This window comes from Lithobates pipiens, unplaced genomic scaffold (genome assembly GCF_037356315.1).
Source record: "Lithobates pipiens isolate NorthernLeopardFrog02 unplaced genomic scaffold, aLitPip1_a1.2 Scaffold_25, whole genome shotgun sequence".
Classification (NCBI taxonomy): domain Eukaryota; kingdom Metazoa; phylum Chordata; class Amphibia; order Anura; family Ranidae; genus Lithobates; species Lithobates pipiens.
The window spans coordinates 233,795,225-233,819,823 of record NW_027507787.1 but is presented as its reverse complement, the minus strand read 5'-3'; the positions used below and the strand labels follow the sequence as shown (position 1 = coordinate 233,819,823).

Genomic DNA, 24,599 nt, shown 5'->3' with positions numbered 1-24,599 from the left:
CGCCACATAACATTTTTTCATAATTTCAGCAGAGGACTAAAACTGGGTCCTTCTATGGTGGCTAATTGCCATATACACTATATTACGAAAAGTATTGTGACACCTGCCTTTAAACACACAGGAACTTTAATGACATCCCAGTCTTAGTCCGTAGGGTTCAATATTAAGTTGGCCCGCCCTTTGCAGCTACAACAGCTTCAACTCTTCTGGGAAGGCCGTCCACGAGGTTTAAGAGTGTGTCTATGGGAATGTTTGACCATTCTTCCAGAAGAGAATTTGTGAGGTCAGGCACTGATGTTGGACGAGAAAGCTTGACTCGAATTCATCCTAAAGGCGTTCTATTGGGTTGAGGTCAAGTTCATCCACCCAAAACTCTCTCATCCATGTCTTTATGGACCTTGCTTTGTACACTGGTCCAAATCATTTGGTGGAGGGGGGATTATGCTTCGGGGTTGTTTTTCAGGGGTTGGGCTTGGCCCCTTAAAGAGGAAGTAAACTCTCCCACTCTGATGCTTCTTTTAATTTAGTCCATTATAATAAGTAATTATCAGACTATAGCCACTGTAATCCAGCCCAAATCGCATATTACTTTTTTTTAAATATTCTTTATTTAAACTTCAAGGAGGTTACATAGTCCAGTTACATACATTTTCATAAATACATACAAACATTCGTCAGTGCTCAGTCCCTTTTAATCTCTACCAAAAATACAATTTCCCTGGTTTACATAACTGAGAGCCCATTTCTTATTTATCTCTACTGTTTTTACGTATTCCACTTTCCCTCCTTTTATTTTAGTTTTTTTTTCCCCCCCTTCCCTCCCACCCTCCGGAAAAAAAAAAAAAAAAAAAAAAAGGAAGAAAAAAAAAAAAAAAGAACACCCCTTCTGCTTCCAGCCCATATGATTTACTTATTCCCACTACATGGTGATCTCCTTATCTTTCCCTATTCCCCACCAGTTTCTTTCCCTCTTCTGAAGAGAGGAAAACATTCCATCCCGCCCATATCCTGGCATATTGCTCGCTTCTGTCTTGGGCCGAGTATATTAAATCTTCCACAGCCCCCACCTTCCTCACTTTATTTAACCACATTGTTATTGTTGGTGGTTTAGAGTCTTTCCAGGAGCGAGCAATGCAACCCTTAGCCTCATTAACCATGTGACACAATACCGAGCCCTTATATTTTCTTATTGGGATATGTGAGAGGTGCAACAAGAAAAAAGCCGGGTCCTCCGTTATTGGATATTCTGTAAATTTTTGCATAATTTTTTGCACGTCTTTCCAATACTGTTTGATCCTGGGACATGTCCAGAAAATATGTAGTAAAGTCCCCCGTCCCCCGTTGCACCTCCAACATTGATCTGATGCTCCAGGGGAAAACCTCTGGAGCTTCGATGGGGTATAATACCACCTCGTCAACAGTTTGTAATTCAATTCCTGAATTCCAGTACAGATTGATGTGTTTAACGAGAGGTATATCATCCTCTGACGTTGATCTAATGAGAATGTCCTATCCAGGTCCCTTTCCCACTTTACAAAGCATGGCATCTCATAATTATCTGGGGGGGCTATAAGCAATGTATATATCTTTGATATCGTTCGAGACAGAGGTTCCTTCTCTTCACAGTATATTTCAAATCTAGTTAGATCTTGTTTATAGTTTATTGCTGGACCTAATGACTCAAAAAAGTGCCGGAGCTGCATTGCCTGCCACACCTTCACTTCAAATTGGCCCCCTTGTTGAGTCAAAGTAGTCACTGTTGGCCAGGCATTAGATTGTAGAAAATGTGATACCTGCATATACCCCTTTTCCCGCAGGTTCTTAAAGTCTCTCCTCTCCATTCCTGGTTTAAAACTGGGGTTACCTAGCACCGGAACTAATGGGGAATGCGCTGACGAGAATTTAGGGTTCTGACTAATTCTAAATCCTATTTGTAATGTTGGGCCTATAAGCGGATGCTTTTTCATAGAATCTGGTAGATTTGTATAGCACCAAATCGCTCTTCGGAGAGGTACTATACACATTTCTTGTTCTAGTTCTATCCAAATCTTAAATTCTGTATGTCGGCACCAGTCGATAATCCTCCCAATATGCACTGCCTTATAGTATTTAAGTAAATCTGGTACTGCTAAGCCTCCATCTCTTTTTAGCATAGTCATCCGGCTTCTACTGATCCTCGGTCGTTTACCTGCCCAAATAAATTTCGTAAACACTGTGTCTATTTCACGAAAAAAAGCAGATGGGATTTCTATTGGTAGGGCCTGTAGTAGATATAAAAATTTTGGCAGAATACTCATTTTAATAGAGTTGCAGCGGCCAAACCATGAATGACGTCCCTGTTGCCATTTCTCTAACAATATTTTAACTGCCTTAAGAAGCGGGGGGAAATTCAACTTAAATGTCTCTTCTATTTTTACTGGGATCTGTGTGCCCAGGTATTTCAGGGCTGTCCCTACCCATTTAAATTTAAAGTTGGGTTGTAACATTTGTTGTTTTTCCCAGGGGAGGGCTACCCCCATTGCCTCTGACTTTGAATAATTGATTTTAAAATTTGCCAATGCACCATACTCATCTATTTCCTTCATTAAATTTGGCAGTGAGATATGTGGACTAACCAGAGAGAACAGCAAATCATCTGCATAAGCAGAGATTTTATAGCTCCTATCTCCAACTTGTAGACCTTTAATATCTGCGTTTAGCCTAATTTTATTCAATAACGGTTCTATCGAGAGAGCGAACAGCATAGGGGAGAGTGGGCACCCCTGCCGTGTCCCATTTGAGATTTTAATCGGTTCTGAGAGTACCCCATTGACTTTAACCACGGCCTGCGGAGAGGAGTATATTCCAGATATCCACCTTATCATATGCTCACCTAGTCCCATATGCCTCAATACTTCGAACATAAACCTCCAGTTCACCCTATCAAATGCTTTTTCAGCATCTGTACTTAAAAAAATAGAGGGCGTTCTTGTTTGATTGGCATAGTGGACCAGGTTGAGTACCTTAACAGTGTTGTCTCTCGCCTCCCTAGTAGGGATAAACCCTACTTGGTCTCGATGTACCAGTTGATTTAATAATGGTTGGAGGCGGGAGGACAACAGTTTGGTGAAAAGCTTCAGATCACAGTTTAACAATGAGATAGGTCGGTAACTCCCACAGTCCGCAGGGTCCTTCCCTTCCTTTGGGATTACCGAGATATGTGCTCTAAGTGCATCCTGTGGGAGGGCCGCAGCTTGGCCAATTGCATTAAAGGCCTTTAGCATATGCGAACCTAAGATTGGGAGGAAACTCTTGTAGTACTGGATTGAAAATCCATCGGGCCCCGGTGCTTTCCCTTGTTTAACTGTTTTCATTACTGCATTTAACTCCTCTGTCGTTATAGGGGCTTCCAGTCTACTACGTTCCATGGAAGAGAGCCTACATAGGCCTGCTGCTGATAGATACTCCTCCATTTTAGCCTGGGGTACTCGGGGTAGTGATAAATTGTATAGCCCAGAGTAGTATTCTCCAAATCTTTCAGCTATCTCACTGGGTCGGGAGATCAGACGTCCATTTTCCCCTTTAATATGAGGGACATAAACCATCTTCCCCTTTTCTTTAAGTTTCCCTGCTAATGCTTTGCTGCACTTATCCCCTAGTTCATACGTAATTTTCCTACCAAACTGTATTGCCGCCTTCGCTTTACATCGGAGGAGATCGGTCAACTGTCTCCTCAGATGTGCCAACTCATTTCCTATAGATGTACTTTGTATATTCTTGTGGAGAGTCTCCAACTTCTGAATTTCATCTGCTAATTTTACCATCTGTTCTTCTCTTATTTTCTTTAATCGAGAGCCATGTTTAATCAGCACTCCTCTCATTACCGCCTTATGTGCCTCCCATATCATGCCCGGATCACTCCCCTGGGCGTCATTTATCTGGAAGTACATTTCCATTTCTTTCCCTACATCTTCCCGTATTTCGGGAATCTGCAACAGACTTTCGTTTAACCGCCATTGGCGCCCCTTGGATAGGGCCGGGCATGACATGGATATCTGTAGTGTCACTGGTGCGTGATCTGACCACGTTATATTTCCTATCTCTACTTTCTGTACTGCTGGCAGTAAATAATGGGGTATCAGAAAGAGATCGATGCGGGAGTAGAGTTGATGTGGATTTGAAAAAAATTTATAATCTCTCTCTCCTTCGTGTAGCAGCCTCCATACATCCACTAGATGCATCTCTTGCAACTTCCGCATTATCTTCCCCCTGACCCCCTTAGGGACTGATGAGACTCCCGTTGATGTGTCTTCCCTAGGGTTTAATGGTATATTCAAATCTCCACCTAAGATCACTTTTCCTTCTGCAAATTCCATTAATTTTGTCAGAGTTTTATTTATAAAATTATCCTGATGTACATTTGGCGCATAAATAGTAGCTAACGTTACTTTTACCCCCCCTATTTGTCCCTTTATAAAAAGGAAGCGTCCATCTACATCTTTCCGCATATCCAGGAGAGCCCAGGGTATTCGGTTCGAAATTAAGATGGACACTCCCTTCGACTTCGATACTTGATTATGTACATGGTATACACATGGGAAAAATCTATTCTGGAGATACGGAAGGTCACTCCTTTTGAAGTGTGTTTCTTGTATGAACGCCACGTCCGTATTGGATCGTTTTAGTTCATTAAGGAGTATCTTTCGTTTCTCCGGTACATTTAATCCTTTTGCATTTATGGAAGTTACCCTTATCTCCTCCATCTTTCAAAAGGATATAAGAAGGCAGTAGTGGGCAAAAAAAAAAAAAAAAAACCCGATCTTTTCTAATCTGAATCTAACCCCCCTCCTTTCCTATCAACCCCTAGGGGAGGCACCCCCGTTCTGAACCTCCAATTATACGGTTCGCGTGGGTGCAGACCTATTTGGGGGGTTGACTTGAATCGGCCAGAGTGCTCTGCTCCTATACCCTCCCTCCCGTCCCCCTCTTTCTCAACCCCTTAACTTTCTTCAGCTACACAGCACTTTTTATTTCCATATTAGGAGGCATTCCCGTCCTTTACTATCATAGTCCCCTATTCTCTCATCCCCATCCTTCCTCCTCCTCTCTCTTCTATTCCTCTAGTCCCTTTCCCCCTTTTTCTCTCTCTTTCCTTCCTCTTCTCTTCTTCCCCTCCTCCTCTTCCCATCTTTCCCCTTCCCTCTTCTCGTTTCCTGACCTCCCTTTCCTCTCTCTCCACCGCCCCTCCCCTCCCCCCCCCCAAACCTCCCCTCCGACCTTCCCTTCTCTTCCCTCTCCCTTCCCCTTCCCCTTCCCTCTCCCTCCCCCCCTCCCTTCCCCTTCTCTTTCCCCCTAGAGTTTTACTTCTTTCTCACTACTTCTCTTTCATTAACTTCACTCCTCTTATTACCTCTAACTCCTATTCCTTCTATTTAGTTACTCCACAGGGTCTTCCCCATCCTATATACCTACCCCACCTACCTAACCTACCCACTTCACCCTCACAGTGACAGTGTGAATTAAAGTGCCTTTACCCCGTACCTCCTCCCCCCCCTCGCTATCTTCTACCTTACTACTCCCCCCCTCCTCTTCACCCCTCCTCCCACTATTTCTCTTACACACCACTATCCTCCCACTTTAATAAGTGCCCAAATTATTTCCCCTTTCTCTTTACCCTTTTTTTTTTCTTTCCCTTTCTTCCCCCCTTTCCCCTACCCCTCCCCCCCTTACCCCTACTTTCTTACCCTTCCCCCTTCCTCCTATCCTATTTGTGTTGTTACCTTATCTTTTCTTGTGTTTCATTTTTCTTTTCTCATAGACAATATAACCAACAATATAATAACTAAATACCCAAGCCCCTGGGAGCACCAAAAAAAAGAGAAGAAAAGAGAGAGAGAAAAAGAAAAAAAAAAAAAAAAAACCAAAAAGAAGAAAAAAGGGAGTTTTTAGATCCTTCTGCGATAGGTTGGAATTTAATGGAGGAGTTTTCTGAAGGGGTTAACCTCATTCATGCCTTATACAAATTATCATATATACATATTTATATAATTCATACATATCCATATTATATTTCCTTTCCCCCTTTTTCTCATCTTCCCCCCCTCTTCCCTTGCCCTACCCCCCTTTATAAATTTTATACCTTTACACCCCCCTCAATCAAAAAATACGAAACGCTTCACAGATTTGCGTATCATCTTTACTCATTAGTGCCAATCTATAGTGATGGACGAACTTCCGACGGGACGTTTCGCGAACGCGAAACGCGAACGGACACAAACGTTCGCGAAAACGACCGTTCGCCGCGGGCTCCATTGACTTCAATGGGAGGCGAATTTCGCAAACCTTTAGGTCGAATTTGCGGCCACGGGGTAATTATTAGGGGGTAGCACGTAGTCCCACCACCTGGACAATAGCATAATACATGTATGAGGTGAATTTGGGATCGATAACTACAAGCATTTTTTTTTTATTTGGGAAATTGTTCTGACAATTCAGGACTATGGAGCTAATGAAGGCAATGGAGGAGAGGGAAGGTCAGGGACCAGGGTAGGCAAACAAGAGGGTGCAGGAGATACAGAGCACTGACAGCAGCACCGTAATACAGAGCACTGACATCAGCACCGTGACATACAGCGCTGACAGCAGCTCCGTGACATACAGCGCTGACAGCAGCTCCGTGACATACAGCGCTGACAGCAGCTCCGTGACATACAGCGCTGACAGCAGCTCCGTGACATACAGCGCTGACAGCAGCTCCGTGACATACAGCGCTGACAGCAGCACCGTGACATACAGCGCTGACAGCAGCTCCGTGACATACAGCGCTGACAGCAGCTCCGTGACATACAGCGCTGACAGCAGCTCCGTGACATACAGCACTGACAGCAGCTCCGTGACATACAGCGCTGACAGCAGCTCCGTGACATACAGCGCTGACAGCAGCACCGTGACATACAGCGCTGACAGCAGCTCCGTGACATACAGCGCTGACAGCAGCTCCGTGACATACAGCGCTGACAGCAGCTCCGTGACATACAGCGCTGACAGCAGCTCCGTGACATACAGCGCTGACAGCAGCTCCGTGACATACAGCGCTGACAGCAGCTCCGTGACATACAGCGCTGACAGCAGCTCCGTGACATACAGCGCTGACAGCAGCTCCGTGACATACAGCGCTGACAGCAGCTCCGTGACATACAGCGCTGACAGCAGCTCCGTGACATACAGCGCTGACAGCAGCTCCGTGACATACAGCGCTGACAGCAGCTCCGTGACATACAGCGCTGACAGCAGCACCGTGACATACAGCGCTGACAGCAGCTCCGTGACATACAGCGCTGACAGCAGCTCCGTGACATACAGCGCTGACAGCAGCTCCGTGACATACAGCACTGACAGCAGCTCCGTGACATACAGCGCTGACAGCAGCTCCGTGACATACAGCGCTGACAGCAGCACCGTGACATACAGCGCTGACAGCAGCTCCGTGACATACAGCGCTGACAGCAGCTCCGTGACATACAGCGCTGACAGCAGCTCCGTGACATACAGCGCTGACAGCAGCTCCGTGACATACAGCGCTGACAGCAGCTCCGTGACATACAGCGCTGACAGCAGCTCCGTGACATACAGCGCTGACAGCAGCTCCGTGACATACAGCGCTGACAGCAGCTCCGTGACATACAGCGCTGACAGCAGCTCCGTGACATACAGCGCTGACAGCAGCTCCGTGACATACAGCGCTGACAGCAGCTCCGTGACATACAGCGCTGACAGCAGCTCCGTGACATACAGCGCTGACAGCAGCTCCGTGACATACAGCGCTGACAGCAGCTCCGTGACATACAGCGCTGACAGCAGCTCCGTGACATACAGCGCTGACAGCAGCACCGTGACATACAGCGCTGACAGCAGCTCCGTGACATACAGCGCTGACAGCAGCTCCGTGACATACAGCGCTGACAGCAGCTCCGTGACATACAGCACTGACAGCAGCTCCGTGACATACAGCGCTGACAGCAGCTCCGTGACATACAGCGCTGACAGCAGCACCGTGACATACAGCGCTGACAGCAGCTCCGTGACATACAGCGCTGACAGCAGCTCCGTGACATACAGCGCTGACAGCAGCTCCGTGACATACAGCGCTGACAGCAGCTCCGTGACATACAGCGCTGACAGCAGCTCCGTGACATACAGCGCTGACAGCAGCTCCGTGACATACAGCGCTGACAGCAGCTCCGTGACATACAGCGCTGACAGCAGCTCCGTGACATACAGCGCTGACAGCAGCTCCGTGACATACAGCGCTGACAGCAGCTCCGTGACATACAGCGCTGACAGCAGCACCGTAAGCAGCCCCAGGAGGAAGTCAGCACAGCACAGGGATGGTGTGATCCCCTCATAATAAGAACCCCCAGGAGGAAGTCAGCACAGCACAGGGATGGTGGGAGCCCCTCATAATAAGAACACCCAGGAGGAAGTCAGCACAGCACAGGGATGGTGGGAACCCCTCATAATAAGCAGCCCCAGTAGAAATATGACACCGCTCAACCTCTTCAAAGAGGAGGGTAGGGGCATATAGTACGGTGTGCTTTTTTGGGTCAGGGAAGTGAGCCAAATGAATTAAGAAGGTCTGTGTGCTTGATTCCAAAAATTGTTTATAGACATATACATGGTCTACTGATCACATGTGTTGAATTCCTCCGAGATCCATGCCTCATTCATTTTTAGAAATGTGAGGTAGTTAACACTGTGGTGAGCTAGGCGAGTACGCTTATCGGTCACAATCCCCCCTGCTGCGCTGAACGTCCTTTCGGACAGGACACTGGATGAGGGGCAAGCCAACAGTTCGATTGCAAATTGGGCAAGCTCTGGCCAGAGGTCAAGCCTGCCCACCCAGTAGTCTAGGGGTTCATCACTCCTCAGAGCGTCCACATCGGCCGTTAACCCAATGTAGTCGGACACCTGACGGTCTAGGCGTTCCCTGATGCTGGATCCGGATGACACCTGTCGATGGGTCGGCTGAAAGAATGACCTCATATCCGAAGTCACCAACACATCTTCAAACCGGCCTCTTCTTGCAGGCGCTGTTGGATTGGTACCCGCAAATCCTTCTCTGGGAGTGGGAATTGCTCCTCTGCCAGCGCACGCAAAAGCAGAATGCAGCATTTCTCGAAGCAAGGCCTGGAAGTGCTGCATTCTGACAGCCCTCTGCGACGGCGGTAACATTTCCGCCATTTTGTGTTTGTACCGGGGGTCTAAGTACGTTGCCACCCAGTACTGGTCCTTGACCCTCATGCTTTTTATACGGGGGTCCCTATTAAAACACTGGAGCATGAAGGCCCCCATTTGCACTAAAGTGGAAGCGGTGTGGTGGCCTGGCTCCTGCTCATCATCCAGGATAATGTCGTCCTCTTCATTCTCCTCTCCCCATCCTCGCACAACAGGGATCCCAGAAAGGTTTAAAGCATGCTCTTCTTGCTCCTGCTCATCCGCCCCGGCACCATCCTCCTCTGACTCCTCATCAGACTCCTGTTGTTGACTTGTCTCAGATAGAGTAGCCCCCCCTGGGAATTCATCCAGCATTGCGACTTCCTCATCTTCCCGCTCCTGCTCCTCCACAGCCTGATCAATGACACGACGCAATGCACGCTCCAGAAAGAAGGCATAAGGTACCATGTCACTGATGGCGCCATGGCTGCGACTGACCAGTTTGGTGATCTCCTCAAATGGCCGCAGAAGTCTGCATGTGTCGCGCATGAGCAGCCACTGGCGCGGTGAAAAAAAACCCAGCTCCCCAGAACCGTTTCTTTCGCAGAGTTCATACAGGTAGACGTTAACTGCACGTTTCTGCTGGAGCAGCCTATCAAGCATATAGAAGGTTGAGTTCCATCGCGTCGGGCAATCGCAAATAAGACGTCTGACCGGCAGATGGTGTCGCCGCTGAATGTCAGCAAGGCGAGCCATGGCCGTGTAAGATCTTCTGAAATGGGCCGAGATTTTCCTTGCCTGCCGCAAGATGTCCTGGACCCCAGGGTATTTGACAAGGAATCGCTGCACGACCAAGTTTAAGACGTGTGCCATGCACGGCACGTGCGTGATTTTGCCCTGTTTCAATGCGCTAAGCAGATTGGCACCGTTGTCACACACCACTTTACCAACTGTCAAATTGAGCGGTGTTAGCCACTCATCTGCCTGTGAACGCAAAGCTGAAAGGAGTGCCGGGCCAGTGTGGCTCTTTGCTTCCAGGCACAACAGACGCAGCACGGCATGGCAACGTCTCACCTGGCATGTGGAATAGGTTCTGGGGAGCTTGGGCGGTGCAGTGGAAGAGACGCTAGCAGCGGAAAAGGAGGAGGCAGCTGAGGAGGAGAGGGAGGAGGATGGAGTAGGAGGAGGAGAAGAAGAGTCAGGCCTGCATGCAATCCGTGGCGGTAAAACCAAATCTACACGGGTGCCACGGGTTACATGCTTGACGGCCGTCAGAAGGTTCACCCAGTGGGCAGTAAAACTGATATACCTTCCCTGCCCGTGTTTGCTAGACCACGTGTCTGTGGTCAGATGTATCTTGGCACCGACACTGTGTGCCAGAGATACATTCACTTGCCGCTGAACATGGCCATATAGCTCTGGGATGCCCTTCTCTGAGAAATACTTCCTTCCTGGGACCTTCCATTGTGGTGTTCCAATGGCCACAAATTTGCGAAAGGCCTCCGAGTCCACCAGTTTATATGGCAGTAGTTGGCGGGCTATGAGTTCTGACAAGCCAGCCGCCAACCGTTGGGCAAGAGGGTTATCCGGCGTCATCATTTTTTTACGCTCAAACATTAGGCCCACGGAAGCCTGCCTTTTTGCAGAAAAATGTGAGCTTGGCGTGATGGAAGGTGGAGTGGAGGACAATTGTGAGGAGAGAGGAGAAGGAGAAGTAGAAGACGAGGCTGGACGGTGAGAGCCTGCAGTGTGGCTTTGTGTGTTCCGTTGCTCCCACTGGGCTCGGTGATGGCTGCTCATGTGCCTTCTTAAGGCGGTCGTCCCTAGGTGAGTATTGGGCTTACCGCGACTAACGCGTTGACTGCAAAGATTGCAGATGGCAACGCTATTGTCAGCAGCGGACACGTTAAAAAAAGCCCACACTGCGGAGCCATGTGCCGGTGTCCTGGGAGCGCCAGATGTGACCGTACATGGTCGATGACTCGCTCCTGATACATTTGCAGTCTGCTTTGTCCCTGCTGTGCAATGTAAGTCATTGCTGCTTCTCCTCCCTATCTGCTGGTCCATATCTCCCTCTGAACTCCCCTCCTCTTCCTCTCTTGTGGGCACCCACGTGACATCACTAGACACGTCATCATCAACGTCACCTTCCCCACCGCTATAAGTAGAGTAGGCAGCAACACCGGGGACCAACCTCCTCCTTGGGCTGATCTGGGTACTGGCGTCAGACTGCTGAGTAGCGCTTGTTGCTACCTCCTCTTCCTGATCCAATACCAAGAGTGGCTGCGCATCAGAAATGTCCTCTTGATATGGATCGGAAAATAATTCCAGTGACTCAAGCGGAAGGTATGTGGTGGTGGTGGTGGTGGTCGTGTTGTTGGTGGTAGTGTCTTTGGGGGTGCACATAGCAGAGAGTGAAGAAGAGGGTGCAGATCGAGAGGATGAGGAGGGTGCAGAAGAGTAAGGCTGAGCGAGCCACTCAACCAAGTCTGGTGCATCCTTTAAAGTAATTGAACGCACCTTCTGCAACTTCCCACTTTGGCTCAAGCCTGTTGCTCCTGCCCTACCCCTACCACCCCTGCGGAAGGGCCTGCCTCTTCCTCTGCATGTCATTTTTTAAATGACCCTGTGACAAAACTCTTAGTCCCTATACCGCTGAAGGACTGCTGCAGTATAGGTGAGCGGTCAGCAGTGGTGCACGTCAACCCTATCTATTGTGGACCTATAGCGGTCCTTACAGAACAGCAGACTGTACCGCACTCAAGCCTATGTACCGTAGCACCCTATACCAAGTTACCAGTCCTTATAAGAACTTTTGTGGACCAAGCAGGTTGTGTATTAGTGTTTAGCAGACTGTACGTCAGTCCCTATACCGCTGAAGGACTGCTGCAGTATAGGGCAGCGGTCAGCAGTGGTGCACGTCAACCCTATCTATTGTGGACCGATAGCGGTCCTTACAGAACAGCAGACTGTACCGCACTCAAGCCTATGTACCGTAGCACCCTATACCAAGTTACCAGTCCTTATAAGAACTTTTGTGGACCAAGCAGGTTGTGTGTTAGTGTTTAGCAGACTGTGCGTCAGTCCCTATACCGCTGAAGGACTGCTGCAGTATAGGGCAGCGGTCAGCAGTAGTGCACGGCAACCCTATGTATTGTGGACCGATAGCGGTCCTTACAGAACAGCAGACTGTAACGCACTCAGGCCTATGTACCGTAGCACCCTATACCAAGTTACCAGTCCTTATAAGAACTTTTGTGGACCAAGCAGGTTGTGTGTTAGTGATTAGCAGACTGTACGTCAGTCCCTATACCAATGAAGGACTGCTGCAGTATAGGGCAGCGGTCAGCAGTAGTGCACGGCAACCCTATGTATTGTGGACCGATAGCGGTCCTTACAGAACAGCAGACTGTAACGCACTCAGGCCTATGTACCGTAGCACCCTATACCAAGTTACCAGTCCTTATAAAAACTTTTGTGGACCAAGCAGGTTGTGTGTTAGTGTTTAGCAGACTGTGCGTCAGTCCCTATACCGCTGAAGGACTGCTGCAGTATAGGGCAGCGGTCAGCAGTGGTGCACGTCAACCCTATCTATTGTGGACCGATAGCGGTCCTTACAGAACAGCAGACTGTACCGCACTCAAGCCTATGTACCGTAGCACCCTATACCAAGTTACCAGTCCTTATAAGAACTTTTGTGGACCAAGCAGGTTGTGTATTAGTGTTTAGCAGACTGTACGTCAGTCCCTATACCGCTGAAGGACTGCTGCAGTATAGGGCAGCGGTCAGCAGTGGTGCACGTCAACCCTATCTATTGTGGACCGATAGCGGTCCTTACAGAACAGCAGACTGTACCGCACTCAAGCCTATGTACCGTAGCACCCTATACCAAGTTACCAGTCCTTATAAGAACTTTTGTGGAACAAGCAGGTTGTGTGTTAGTGATTAGCAGACTGTACGTCAGTCCCTATACCAATGAAGGACTGCTGCAGTATAGGGCAGCGGTCAGCAGTAGTGCACGGCAACCCTATGTATTGTGGACCGATAGCGGTCCTTACAGAACAGCAGACTGTACTGCACTCAGGCCTATGTACCGTAGCACCCTATACCAAGTTACCAGTCCTTATAAGAACTTTTGTGGACCAAGCAGGTTGTGTGTTAGTGTTTAGCAGACTGTGCGTCAGTCCCTATACCGCTGAAGGACTGCTGCAGTATAGGGCAGCGGTCAGCAGTAGTGCACGGCAACCCTATGTATTGTGGACCGATAGCGGTCCTTACAGAACAGCAGACTGTAACGCACTCAGGCCTATGTACCGTAGCACCCTATACCAAGTTACCAGTCCTTATAAGAACTTTTGTGGACCAAGCAGGTTGTGTGTTAGTGATTAGCAGACTGTACGTCAGTCCCTATACCAATGAAGGACTGCTGCAGTATAGGGCAGCGGTCAGCAGTAGTGCACGGCAACCCTATGTATTGTGGACCGATAGCGGTCCTTACAGAACAGCAGACTGTAACGCACTCAGGCCTATGTACCGTAGCACCCTATACCAAGTTACCAGTCCTTATAAAAACTTTTGTGGACCAAGCAGGTTGTGTGTTAGTGTTTAGCAGACTGTGCGTCAGTCCCTATACCGCTGAAGGACTGCTGCAGTATAGGGCAGCGGTCAGCAGTGGTGCACGTCAACCCTATCTATTGTGGACCGATAGCGGTCCTTACAGAACAGCAGACTGTACCGCACTCAAGCCTATGTACCGTAGCACCCTATACCAAGTTACCAGTCCTTATAAGAACTTTTGTGGACCAAGCAGGTTGTGTATTAGTGTTTAGCAGACTGTACGTCAGTCCCTATACCGCTGAAGGACTGCTGCAGTATAGGGCAGCGGTCAGCAGTGGTGCACGTCAACCCTATCTATTGTGGACCGATAGCGGTCCTTACAGAACAGCAGACTGTACCGCACTCAAGCCTATGTACCGTAGCACCCTATACCAAGTTACCAGTCCTTATAAGAACTTTTGTGGAACAAGCAGGTTGTGTGTTAGTGATTAGCAGACTGTACGTCAGTCCCTATACCAATGAAGGACTGCTGCAGTATAGGGCAGCGGTCAGCAGTAGTGCACGGCAACCCTATGTATTGTGGACCGATAGCGGTCCTTACAGAACAGCAGACTGTAACGCACTCAGGCCTATGTACCGTAGCACCCTATACCAAGTTACCAGTCCTTATAAGAACTTTTGTGGACCAAGCAGGTTGTGTGTTAGTGATTAGCAGACTGTACGTCAGTCCCTATACCAATGAAGGACTGCTGCAGTATAGGGCAGCGGTCAGCAGTAGTGCACGGCAACCCTATGTATTGTGGACCGATAGCGGTCCTTACAGAACAGCAGACTGTACTGCACTCAGGCCTATGTACCGTAGCACCCTATACCAAGTTACCAGTCCTTATAAAAACTTTTGTGGACCAAGCAGGTTGTGTGTTAGTGTTTAGCAGACTGTGCGTCAGTCCCTATACCGCTGAAGGACTGCTGCAGTATAGGGCAGCGGTCAGCAGTAGTGCACGGCAACCCTATGTATTGTGGACCGATAGCGGTCCTTACAGAACAGCAGACTGTAACGCACTCAGGCCTATGTACCGTAGCACCCTATACCAAGTTACCAGTCCTTATAAGAACTTTTGTGGACCAAGCAGGTTGTGTGTTAGTGATTAGCAGACTGTACGTCAGTCCCTATACCAATGAAGGACTGCTGCAGTATAGGGCAGCGGTCAGCAGTAGTGCACGGCAACCCTATGTATTGTGGACCGATAGCGGTCCTTACAGAACAGCAGACTGTACCGCACCCAAGCCTATGTACCGTAGCACCCTAGACAGACCAAGTTACCAGTCCTGATAAAGAGCTTTGTGGAACAAGTGAGTTGTGAATGATTAGCAGACTGCAGCAGAAGGGCAGCAGTCAAGTATAATATTCTTTCTATATTTGGAAGAAAGAATATTATACGTGTACAAGCCTATTACCGTACCACTGATACCAGTCCTGAAAAGAACCTTTGTGGAACTAATAGTAACAGCAAGTCTTTAAAATTATCCTCACTGCCTGACACACTGCTTCCTGCCTGTCCCTATACAAATTGGCAAAAAAGAGTAGGCTGGAACGATTAGCTGGAACAGCTCTTTTGTGGACCTGATAGTAACAGCTAATGATGATGATGATGATGATGATGAAGAAAGACTAATCTGGCTGAGCTGTCCCTAAAATAGCAGCATACAGCGCTCTGTCCCTTTATCTAAACTGACAAAAGAAACTCAGGCTGCTGACCTAACACCTATACCAGTCCTGAAAAGAACTTTTGTGTACCAAATAGCTAGCGTTTTCTCTGTCCCTACTCCACACAGGATCCTTTCCCTACAGTGACAGAAGAAAGAATGTAAAATGGCCACCGGATCGGGTGTATTTATAGGTTAGGGGGAATGTCCAAGTGTCCATGAGCTGTCATGTCTCAATTGGTTGTCCTGTAACACATGATAAACGTGTCACGAAAGGTTAAAGTTCTTGTATACATTAAACACGTAAGTCCGCCGGGGCGAACGACGGAAAAAGGCGTTCGAACCCGCGGACGGCGAAAGTCGGAAATTCGCCGCGAAACGACCGCCGGGCGAACCGTTCGGCCATCACTACCAATCTACCCATCATTACTCCTAGTACTACCCAAATGTGTTCTTGTGTGTTCTCATAGAAAGACTGTGAGAAAAAAAAAAAAATAATTAAGTAAAATTATATTTTCTATTTTATATTTTATATATTTATACTGAATATTTCCCCCCCCCCTCCTATTAACTCCTTTAGAGAGGAGTAGGCAGAGAGCACCCCTTTGGGTGTTTCCGCCAAACTTCTCTTTCTTCTCTACACACCAAAAAAAGACATTTATCAAAATAAAAAAAAAACCTATGCCTTTCTTTACCCCATCCAACCAGAGAGAAACCTAATGTGCAACTACAAAACAACAGCAAAGAAAAAAAGGGAAGATTTCCCAACCTCTATCTTCCCATTCACATCTAACCCCCCCCCTCCCTCCCCTTCTGAAGAGAAAAAAAAAAAAAAAAAAAAAAAGGGAGGGACAAAAAAAGGAGGGGACCCTCAACCAATTTTCCTTCAGGGGACAGGGGAGACACTGAGGAAACCCCAAAAAAAAAAAAGAGAAAAGGGGGAGGGGAACCTCCAATCAGTTCTTCTGAGAAGAGAGGGGGTGCCTATCAGGGGTAAATATTTTTCAAAAAGAATCAAAAAAAAGTTGGACCCAGACAGAGTCTCACCCCCACCCCCCCCCCCCCCCCCACCCAATTGTTCCGCTGAAAATTGCTATCTAGTTTCTCCTCTTCTCTGGGGGTTTAAGTCCATCCCCCCTTCGAGAGGTCTTTGTTTTTTCAGGGGTCCTGTTATTGATTGGAGCCAGTTCGGAACCTCTAGGGCTTCTGTTCCTAAAAAGGAGAACAGATCCGGGAGTTCTGCCGGGTGTCGCAGACTAAAAGTCATTGCATCTTTTCTTACAGTCAACGCTATAGGGTATCCCCACTTATATGCCCCTCCTGTATGTTTAATTCTGTCCAAGAGTGGGCGCATCATTGTCCTTCGCTGCAGGGTAGCCCGAGATAAGTCGGGCAATACTTTCACCTTTGCTCCATCATGCTCTATATCACCTGCCTCCCATGCTTTGCGACTTATTAACTCTTTCTGGGAGAAACGCAAGAACTTGCATATAACATCTCTCGGTCTATTTATATTTGTTGACGGGGGTCCTAGGGCTCTGTGCACTCTCTCAAACTCCCAATCCTGGGGGAGAGCAAGAGCTTGCAATTGTTGACAGATAGTTTGTACCGTAAGCTGCAGTGCGTCCCGACCTACTGTCTCAGGGATCCCCCTGAATCTCAGATTCTGACGGCGACTGCGATCTTCCATTTCCTCTATTTGCAACTGCATATTAGAAACACATAGAACATGTAAAGTCTGTACCTGCTCCAGCTGGTGTACGCGCTTCTCCAGGGATACCCTCTGATCTTCCTCCCTTAGTAGCCTGTCTGATAGATGCTGCACTTCGGTTTGAACCAACTTCATCTCCCGTCTGAGTGTATCCTCAAACCTAGACACCATTGTTTCAATATCTGCACGTGTGGGAAGCGCTTGAAACAGCGCTCTAAGTTCTGGATTTCCCATAGGTAGCTGTGCATCTCCCTGGTATTCCTGGGGGCTCTCATTTTCCTCCCTCACCTCCTCTCTCTGTAGTCCCTTCGTCTTACCCGTCTGTAGCTGGGGCATAGATCTTCTTCGTTCCTGCAACTCGTTCGTTTCTCTTCCGGAGGACGCCGAAGCACCCTCTCTCGACTTGTCTCCACCTCCCATTGAGTCACGTGGTCCCGCTGATTGTTTCCTGGATACTGCCGCTCTCGTATGGGGAAAGAAGCGTTCTATCTCCGGCTGTTCCTTCGGCTTTTGTCCCCCCTTCTCCTTCTTCCTCATCCCCGGGTAAGCGCCTGCTTTGTATAACTTGCTATACTTGCTCTGTGTCCCTTGCTAGAACACGCTGTTTAAAGAGGGGGGATCGATAGCCTATGTCCGTAGCATCATACGCTCTCTGTACCGCCTTGTCTAGAGAGAGTGGGGAGGACTAGGCGCGCTGTGCTGTGTCCGTAGCATTCCTGAGGGACCTGGTGGAGGGCAGGAGCCTGTACGAGCGTGTGTCTCCTACTCCGCCATCTTCAAGCCACACCCCCCATGTGCTCGTCCAAATCGCATATTACTTACTGTTTAAAGAAACTTTAAAAAACTTGTTTCCAGAGGTTAGGCAGCGCCATCTTAAGTATTGTTTTATGAGACCACAGTGGAGTGTATTTCCGCCCTAACATTGAGCACTTCCTCTACTGTTAACCAAGCCTCCTTCTCAATCCAAGGTTTCTATGGCAACTCTGCTTCCCTGTTCATAGCTGACTTGTTTATTTCATAGTATTTACTTGTGCCGATGTCTAATGTTTGCCTTTGTCAGACTTAACAGCTTCAGCTGATAAGACTGCAGTAATGGCCAAGTTTAGACTGTATGTGAGGTCACATGGTCACATGGTGTGTAGGAGGAAGCTTTGAGTGATTAGCAGCCTCCTGGGAGTTCAGTGTTGTGCCGTAGGAAGTCCTGATAACAGATAGATAAGCACATAGAGCAGGGGTAGGGAACCTTTTTGGCTGAGAGAGCCATGAACGCCACATATTTTAAAATGTAATTCCGCGAGAGCCATACAATATGTTTAAAACTATTTTTTTATTTTTTAATCGATCAACTAATTTCAATTATAACTGTAATATCCACATCTCCCCTACGATTGTCTGCTTGCTTACCACTACACAGGCAGGCAGATCCACGAGCAGTTGAGGTGGGTGATGATGACGTCAGCGCGTCGCTCACCTAGGCCGCCGCCGGGTGTACCAAGATGGCCGCAGCTCCGGAGCTAGGCCGAAGCTGCGGCCTTTCCTATGGGCTCAATCCACGGATCGGCACACCACGCAATCCACGGATTCAGAGGTGAGAGCCAGATGCAGCCATCAAAAGAGCCACATCTGGCTCGAGAGCCATAAGTTCCCTACCCCTGACATAGAGAGTGCGCCGTAAATCAGGGGAGATCTGGGCATGCTCAGTGACTTCATTCTACAGAAAAAAAAGGATTACAACAATACTAAGCAAGTAAGGAGATATCTACAAGCATTGTTCATTAGGGTTTTTTATGCTGATTTACATGGGACAAAGTTGTGGGGGAGGGTTTACAACCACTTTAATTCCAGTGAAGGGAACTCTTAAGGTGTCAGCATGTCTCCGTGTACTCAGCAATGCAGCTGTGATTAATCAGAGCTGAATTTTCATGTACTGGGAAAGGGGAGATCCGGCAATAGGGCAGAAGCACTGGACGTACTAGATACGCCCTGTGTACAATGAATACATTCTTTTTGGGCGTGTCTAGTTCGCCCAGAGTCTTCAACTGGTTAAAGTCTGGGATTCAACAAAGCAATGAGAGACCACAAAGCAAACACAGACATAGAGATGAAGAAGGAAACATTCATTACAGATGGGAGTCACCATTTAGTAGCTTAGTTAGTAACACTCCACACTTACTTATGTCCCATGCAAGCATTACTGATCTGCTGGTCGCAGTGAGGGCCCATCCAGCCCGTCTCACAATGGCACACCGGCCCGTTGGCAGCGTTGGGTTGACAGATACCGTGGAGGCAATAGAGTTTTTTGCACGGTTCACATCCTGGGACCACCCCCGGCTTCATCTGAGTCTTGGTGAAGTCCTGGAGCTCGTTATTAATGTACAGGTTGCGGATGCAGCCGTGAAAGCTGGTGCCGTTAAGAATCTGCCAGAGTCGGAAAGCGGCGGAGTTGACGTCTACCGGCATTCCTAAAATATAAAGCATGAAGAGTCAAAGAGCTAAGCATAGATATTTAAGACGCATATGTTCCTATCTGGTCCTAACTGTGGCTAGATAAAAATGTTTTCCTATACTTGCCCCTTCTGTATCTCATTTACACATAGAAAAAAGGGAATGACAGCTGGAAAATGTAGTACATACCTGTAGGGTGGTGGAACTCTACTGCAGCAATTGGCTAAGCGAGACAGGCATTACGTAACATAAAAGTCCAATCAAATACTAACTTAAGCCTAAACCTACTCCGACCTCCCATTCTAATGCCATGTACACACGATCAAACTTTTCGACAGCAAAGGTCCGATCGGAACGAATCCGTCGGACAATTCGATCGTGTGTGGGCTCCATCGGACCTTTGCTGTCCAAAAATCTGACGGACTTTAGAAATAGAACATGATTCAAATTTTTCGGCCGGAACTCCACCGGACCCAGTTCCTATCGAGAAATCCGTTCGTGTGTATGCTAGTCCGACGGACAAAAAGCGACGCGAGGGCAGCTATTGGCTACTGGCTGCGGACTTCCTTATTCTAGTCCGGTTGTACGTCATCACGTTTGAATTCGCCGGACTTTGGTGTGATTGTGAGTGGCCAAGTCCGTTCATTTTAAAAGTCCATTGGAACCCCGCCGAAAGTCCGTAGGGAAGACCGTCGGACCTAGTCCGTCGAAAAGTCCGGTCGTGTGTACGCGGCATAAGCCCTATACTAACTACCCTGTAAAGGAAAGATGCCTATTCTGGTGATGCGCCAGGCTGGTCAAATGACCCCCCCAGTAGCCAGCTTAAGTAAAGAGGAGAGATCTGCAGTGCCAATGCTGTGACCTCACCCATAGGCTTACTATGGGGCATCCATTGTCGGCTGTTTCTCCTCTACACAAAAGCCAGCGCTAGGAGGCTATCATGTGACCCAAAAGCCACATGTAAATATGAAATATAATCTGTGTGCTTTATGCACCAATACATAGTGGGAGGGCATATGAAAAGAATAGGTGATAGGGTGATAATCAATCCAGCTGTAGGGCAGATTATACTATAAAACTATCTATTTGGATGCTATAGGCAACACTTCCTCCAGATTTGAGATATTCTGTGTTGGTAATGCTTAATGTATGCATTTCACTGTAAAAATTTGAATATCCTAGTCCCTGGGGAGTGGTTTCTTCAAATGTTTTGCAAGTTAGTCAAATAACAGGGGCATAGATAAGGGGGATATTAGGGTCCAAATTTATCCCAAAGCATCCTGGCTGGTGTTTCCATAGCCTGGGCATTTCCCTGTGTCTCCATTCCACATTGACCTGTCAACAGCAGGGAGAAAACATTTGTACGCTATTCACAGGTTTACACAATCACCTGCTATACCTACTCTGACCACTGGGGGTGCCATTTAGCTGTGATCTCTATATACATTTTATCAAATAACAGGGGCATAAATAAGGAGGGGATATGGGGGTCAAAATTTCCCTCACAGCATCTTGGCTGCCATTCGCATAGCTTGGGAATTCTCCTGTGTCTCCTTGCCGCACTGTCCTGTCATCAGCGGGGAGAATGTAGGCTATACATTGGTTTACACAAGTACATGTTATACCTACTCTGACCATTGGAGGTGCCATTTAGCTGTGGTCTAGACATGTGCGATTAGTTTTGTACGAATCAAAAATTCGTACGAATTTCCAGAAATTCGTACATTTGTACGAATCCGAAATACAAATTTTTATGCATACGAATTTTGTACGAAATGAGAAATTTAATTTACGAATTTCGGATCCAAATTCATAACGAAAATTCATAATTGTTACGAAAAGTTAACGAACCTTAAAGTTAAAACCCCAGGAAGTCAGGACAGGGATGGTGGGAACCCCTCATAATGGGTACAGCGGGTGTACACTCAGACCCGGGGAACTCAGCGCAGGGATGATGGGAACCCTATGGGAATTTCTATGCTTACAAATTTTATACGAAATACAAAATTTCATTAACGAATTTCGGATCCAAATTAACAGAAACGTGACTGGTGTTTTGTTCACCAATCAGAGGAAGTCAGACACCACAGGGATGGTGGGAACCCCTCATAATGGACACACAACAGGTGTAGAGACCTGGCAACTCAGCACAGGGATGGTGGGAACCCCTCATAATGGGCACAGTGGGTGTACAGACCTGGGAACTGAGCACAGGGATGGTGGGAACCCCTCATAATGGGCACAGCGGGTGTACAGACCCTGGAACTCAGCACAGGGATGGTGGGAACCCCTCATAATGGGCACAGCGGGTGTACAGACCTGGGAACTCAGCACAGGGATGGTGGGAACCCCTCATAATGGGCACAGCGGGTGTACAGACCTGGGAACTCAGCACAGGGATGGTGGGAACCCCTCATAATGGGCACAGCGGGTGTACAGACCTGGGAACTCAGCACAGGGATGGTGGGAACCCCTCATAATGGGAACAGTGGGTGTACAGACCTGGGAACTCAGCACAGGGATGGTGGGAACCCTATGGTTATTTCTATGCTTACCTATTTCATACGAAATACAAAATTTCGTTAACAAATTTCGGATCCAAATTCCGTTACAACAGAAACGTGACTGGTGTTTTGTTCACCAATCAGAGGAAGTCAGCACAGCACAGGGATGGTGGGAGACCCTCATAATGATAAATTAATCATAACGAACTTTCGTTATTTTACAAAAAATTTCCGAATCTAACCAAAAGTCGTATTTTGTACAAATCGAAATAGCATTTCGGACACAAATTACGAATTAATGTTCGTACGAAACTAAACGGAACGAAATGAAACAAATTTATTGACGGCGCACATGTCTACTGTGGTCTCAATAATAATTTTATTAAATAACAGGGGCATAGATAAGGAGGGGATATGGGGGTCCAAATTTCCCCCACAGCATCCCATAGCCTGGATATTTTCCTGGATGTACATAAGCATCGGCTTATACCTGGGTACAGCCATTCATGTTTACGGTTGGCTGTAGGCAGCGTCTGGGCTTCCCAGGCACAGACATATACCCGTATTCGTCATACATGACTTCATATGTTCATGTGCATGAGGCCTCTGGGTACAAGGAGAAACTGGAAAGAAACTGCGCTATGGAGTTACTGCATGTAATCCTATAAAAAATCTTATGAGGACCTAATGGAAGCTGCAACTCTACTGAGGACCTAATGGAAGCTGCAACTCTACTGAGGACCTCATGGAAGCTGCAACTCTATTGAGGACCTAATGGATTTCAACTCTATTGAGGACCTAATGGAAGCTGCAACTCTACTGAGCACCTAATGGAAGCTGCAACTCTACTGAGCACCTAATGGAAGCTGCAACTCTACTGAGGACCTAATGGAAGCTGCAACTCTACTGAGGACCTAATGGAAGCTGCAACTCTACTGAGGACCTCATGGAAGCTGCAACTCTACTGAGGACCTAATGGAAGCTGCAACTCTACTGAGGACCTAATGGAAGCTGCAACTCTACTGAGGACCTCATGGAAGCTGCAACTCTACTGAGGACCTAATGGAAGCTGCAACTCTACTGAGGACCTAAAGGAAGCTGCAACTCTACTGCAACTCTACTGAGGACCTAATGGAAGCTGCAACTCTACAGAGGACTTAATGGAAGCTGCAACTCTACTGAGGACCTAATGGAAGCTGCAACTCTACTTTCGTCTCTGGGTACAAGGACTGTGGCCTATGTTGCTACACAGGCTCAGGTTTCAAGTCCCTTCCACTGTTACCACACCTATAATTTGCCACGGTACGTACAGCACATGGTCCTATAGTTCCTCTTTGGGTGTCCAAGGTTGAACCCCCCCCCCGGGAAAATAAAAAAGATCTACAGCCCTGTCAAATAAACAGGTAAATTATAAAAAAAACATTTGATGGATTGTACGTCTTGCTTGGACAACAGGTGATAGCAACAGTCGAACGTTGGCAGGTTATATTCTTTGGGTGTGACTTGGTACCTCCACATGAACTGGAAAGAATGTTCATCATCAAAATACATTTCTAATGTTGTCGTGCGATTTTTGTTTTTGGTAAAAACGTACCTCCGACATACAGCGGCGTTTCACTATTGAGGGTATAGTGTTTCCCAAAATTGTCCATGGTCATGGGTGCCCCTCCGTCAATAGACAGATTAACCATCTGGTCGAAGGTAACCAGCTCTACGGTGTGGAATTGGCCGTCGTTGATCGTCTCTGAACTGAATAAAAGAAGACACGGAATAAACATCCTCATTATACTTCTATTCAAGCCATAATGACTCTCCAGGGGATTAGAAGAATGGTCTGCTAATTCCAAAAATGAAGCAGCCGCCGAGTGGGCATATGGCACAGGGCCCCATCTGCCAATGACCCAGCCCTACCAACGCCCCACCAGACAATGGTATCGGCATCGGCTCACGGAGACAGGCAGATGTCATTTTAGTGTGGATCTCATTCTTCCTAATTTACTGGCATCCTGCAATCATTAATCACGAGGCTCCTCGGATACACGAGACACAATTTCAGATCTTTTTGCAGGACATTTATTGACTTCTTTGTGGAACTGAGATTGATTAGTGATCTTTTTTTTTTTTTTTTCTGGCTGGTGTGAACCAATAAAAAAATGAGTCTGTCCAACTGTCACACTTCCTCCCACACCAGCACAAATTGAAGGTGTAAGGTGTCCTCCCTAATCCCTCTACACAAATAAACCAAACTACATGTAAAAAGGCACCACAAAGTGTTCAAAGACTGAACGGATCAGGTGACAATATCATTAAGGTGAGACACCACCTAAAAAAAAACCCCAAAAAAACCTGTACATGGGAATTGCCAGAAAACAAAATAACGAGAGTGGGAAGCTTCAGTTGGCTCCGCCCTTTGCAGCTATAACAGCTTCAACTCTTCTGGGAAGGCCGTCCACAAGGTTTAGGAGTGTGTCTATGGGGATGTT

The 24,599-nt window shown here is 47.5% G+C and overlaps 1 protein-coding gene across 1 annotated transcript in view; it reads right to left on the bottom strand.

Annotated features, from left to right (window-relative positions):
* The window catches only part of SLIT1 (slit guidance ligand 1), a 539,732-nt gene that overhangs the window by 4,253 nt on the left and 510,880 nt on the right, over positions 1-24,599 (bottom strand). Inside the window, exons 34-35 of the mRNA XM_077455662.1 lie at positions 23,711-23,865; positions 19,341-19,629 (exon numbers count right to left, since the gene is read on the bottom strand). Coding sequence (XP_077311788.1) covers positions 19,341-19,629; positions 23,711-23,865 — 444 coding nt within the window. The remainder of the gene's footprint in view (positions 1-19,340; positions 19,630-23,710; positions 23,866-24,599) is intronic.